We start from the raw sequence: 2,608 nt of genomic DNA, 5'->3' as shown, positions 1-2,608 counted from the left end.
TATATATATAAAAGATTTGCTGCACATACATTAGTAAATAACTTTAAAATTAAAATAAAAGCCAAAAAATTACGCACACAAAAAATAAAAAAAAATATATATATATACATTAGAATTAAAGTACACGGATAAGAGAGTTAAATGAGTCTGATTTTTTTATTACCTTTCTTGGGACGAGAAATTCCAGAATTTGTAGTATTATATAGCACAATGATACTACAAGCAAGTAGGCTAATACACCGCTTTGTATTTGACTAGCTAATCGTTGTCCTAGATTTCTCTTTGCTTCACGTTTTATTAAATTATATATTATTTCCGTACGTTTGGTAATGTTGAACCAATTATAATATAAACCTATTCTCCTATGTGTCTCGAAAGGGCATCCGATATTGCCCTTTTTGTAATCCATTATAGCCATCTCCAATCCTTCAATTAATGCAGGTACAGTAGGTTCCACGAGGTAAATCAGATCCGGCGGCAAAACTTCCGGAATACCTCCAACTTTCGTTGACACTACTTGCAAACTATAAAATAATTTGTTATTGTATATTCATTTTCGTTAAACAATTTTGTTAGTAGAAGAATATAATTATTATTTGTTAAAACAATTAGATTCAAAATAAGACTCAAATTAATTTTTCAGGTATCATAAATATGAAATAAGACGGCAAAGTGCATTACACCGTAGCTTACCCACAAGAGGCTGCTTCTACAATAGCCATACAGTAAGCCTCTGTCAAGCTCGTATTTAGGAAAATATGACCCTTATTCAGAACGTGTCTGACTTGAGAGTGCTCCAAACTGCCTAATAAAGTTACTCTATGTTGCAACAAATTTCTTTCCCGCACCTCTTCTATGAGCCATCTTTTCGGACCGTCTCCGCCAATTAAAAATTGTACATTTTTGTGACGTAAACAGATCTCAGGTATTATATGGGCTAGAAGGTCAACGCCCTTCCTATGCACTAATCGCGATACTATTACTACGGTAACTGAAAATCATGATTATAATTATGACAATCGGAATGATACCTTGCTAATACAGGCAACTATAGATTTCGGAAGCTAAACTTACTAAAATCGTTATTCCGTTTACTGATATCGGGTGTAAATAATGTGGTATCAACTGCATTTGGGATAACCGATACTTTCTCCTTTTGCACTTTAGCTCGTAATACTGTATTTTCCTTTCCGGTATGAGACACGCATATGCAATGATCGCAATCAACTAGCGATATTTCGAGAAATTTATTTGTCAGAATAGCGGACGCATCCGCAAAACCAAAAAGAGAATGATCCGTAAAAACAGTCTGCAAAAACACAGCGTTAGTCATTTTATACTACTTGAGTCTTATCAGTGGATCAATCAAGGCTTACTTTTAGTCCCATTAATCTACCAATCAACATCCCTTCGTGGGCTAAAGCAGAGAATGCAGAATGGCCGTGTATTATCTGTATCTCCTCTCTTATGAAGATATACCTAATGAGTGGAAGAGAGCATACCATCGTTGGAAGAACACATTGGTTATAGAAAACCTTGACAGGGATATAATATACCTTAAATAACACAAGGATATAAGAACAAAAAACAACATAAAGGAGTTTAAAGAGATAATTGAATAATGGTGATTTCATTCACTTGCATTATATTAATAATAAATCCGATTAGACATACAAATGTGCACTGTTGCATATTAAAGTCATACTATTTTGAGTATAAAAATGAAATGCAAATATTTTGAATTATGAAAAATATATTTTACCTAACAGCATAATAAAGTATATTAAAAATTTTAAGTTAATTTATTCGTTTAATTATCAGTTTATCTAAGTATGAAAAAATAACTAAAATAGATAATTTCTAGCAAATACTGCAATATTGATGTGTATTGCATCTAATCATATAGATGACAGATAGAATTTAGATTTATACTATAATTCTATGTGTATGATACATTAATTTTAATCAGATACAAAAAAACAGTTATAATTCTAGTTGGAGCAGCAAAATATTTCTTGGAGTGTATATTTATATTATATAAACACACATTTTTACATGAATTTGTATACAATGGCTTTAATATGTATATTAGTGTGCATTAATAGAATTTGCTGTAAATTAATACATTAAAGGCTACTTTATATAAAGTATCTAAATACAATGATACAATCAACATTAGCAATGATATAATCAACATTAGCAATGAGATATATATGATTGAATATTAATTATTCGAAATATTTATACATTATGCTTTTACATTTAATTTCATATAGAGTACTACAGCAGTTTTTAGTATGCATTAATGTATAATGCAAGTGAATTCGTTATAAGAGTGAAACATACTTTCAGACCGTTTGTCATATATCTTATTCCTACTCTATCTCCATAGGAATGGGTGAGTATTACCACCTTGTGCCCATGCTCCAGAAGACATTGAGAAAGATTGAAGATATGCTCTTCTACACCGCCCATGTTTGGATAGAAGAAATCCGAGACCATGCTGTTTGAAACAGTATATTATATATATGTGAATATAATAAAATAGATATATGTTCATAAATAATGTATGTGTGAGTGAGTGAGTGAGTGAGTGAGTGAGTGAGTT

The 2,608-nt window shown here is 31.0% G+C and overlaps 1 protein-coding gene across 2 annotated transcripts in view; it reads right to left on the bottom strand.

The window, feature by feature from the left end:
- Window positions 1–2,608, bottom strand: part of LOC108693251 (N-acetylglucosaminyl-phosphatidylinositol biosynthetic protein) — a 3,450-nt gene that overhangs the window by 269 nt on the left and 573 nt on the right. For both annotated transcript variants that reach the window (XM_018202101.1, XM_018202102.1), the window contains exons 2-6: window positions 2,347–2,503; window positions 1,377–1,556; window positions 1,075–1,309; window positions 694–991; window positions 164–524 (exon numbers count right to left, since the gene is read on the bottom strand). In XM_018202101.1, coding sequence (XP_018057590.1) covers window positions 164–524; window positions 694–991; window positions 1,075–1,309; window positions 1,377–1,556; window positions 2,347–2,503 — 1,231 coding nt within the window. The remainder of the gene's footprint in view (window positions 1–163; window positions 525–693; window positions 992–1,074; window positions 1,310–1,376; window positions 1,557–2,346; window positions 2,504–2,608) is intronic.

Source organism: Atta colombica, unplaced genomic scaffold, assembly GCF_001594045.1.
Source record: "Atta colombica isolate Treedump-2 unplaced genomic scaffold, Acol1.0 scaffold89, whole genome shotgun sequence".
NCBI lineage: Eukaryota > Metazoa > Arthropoda > Insecta > Hymenoptera > Formicidae > Atta > Atta colombica.
This window is presented reverse-complemented; position numbering and strand designations above follow the sequence as displayed.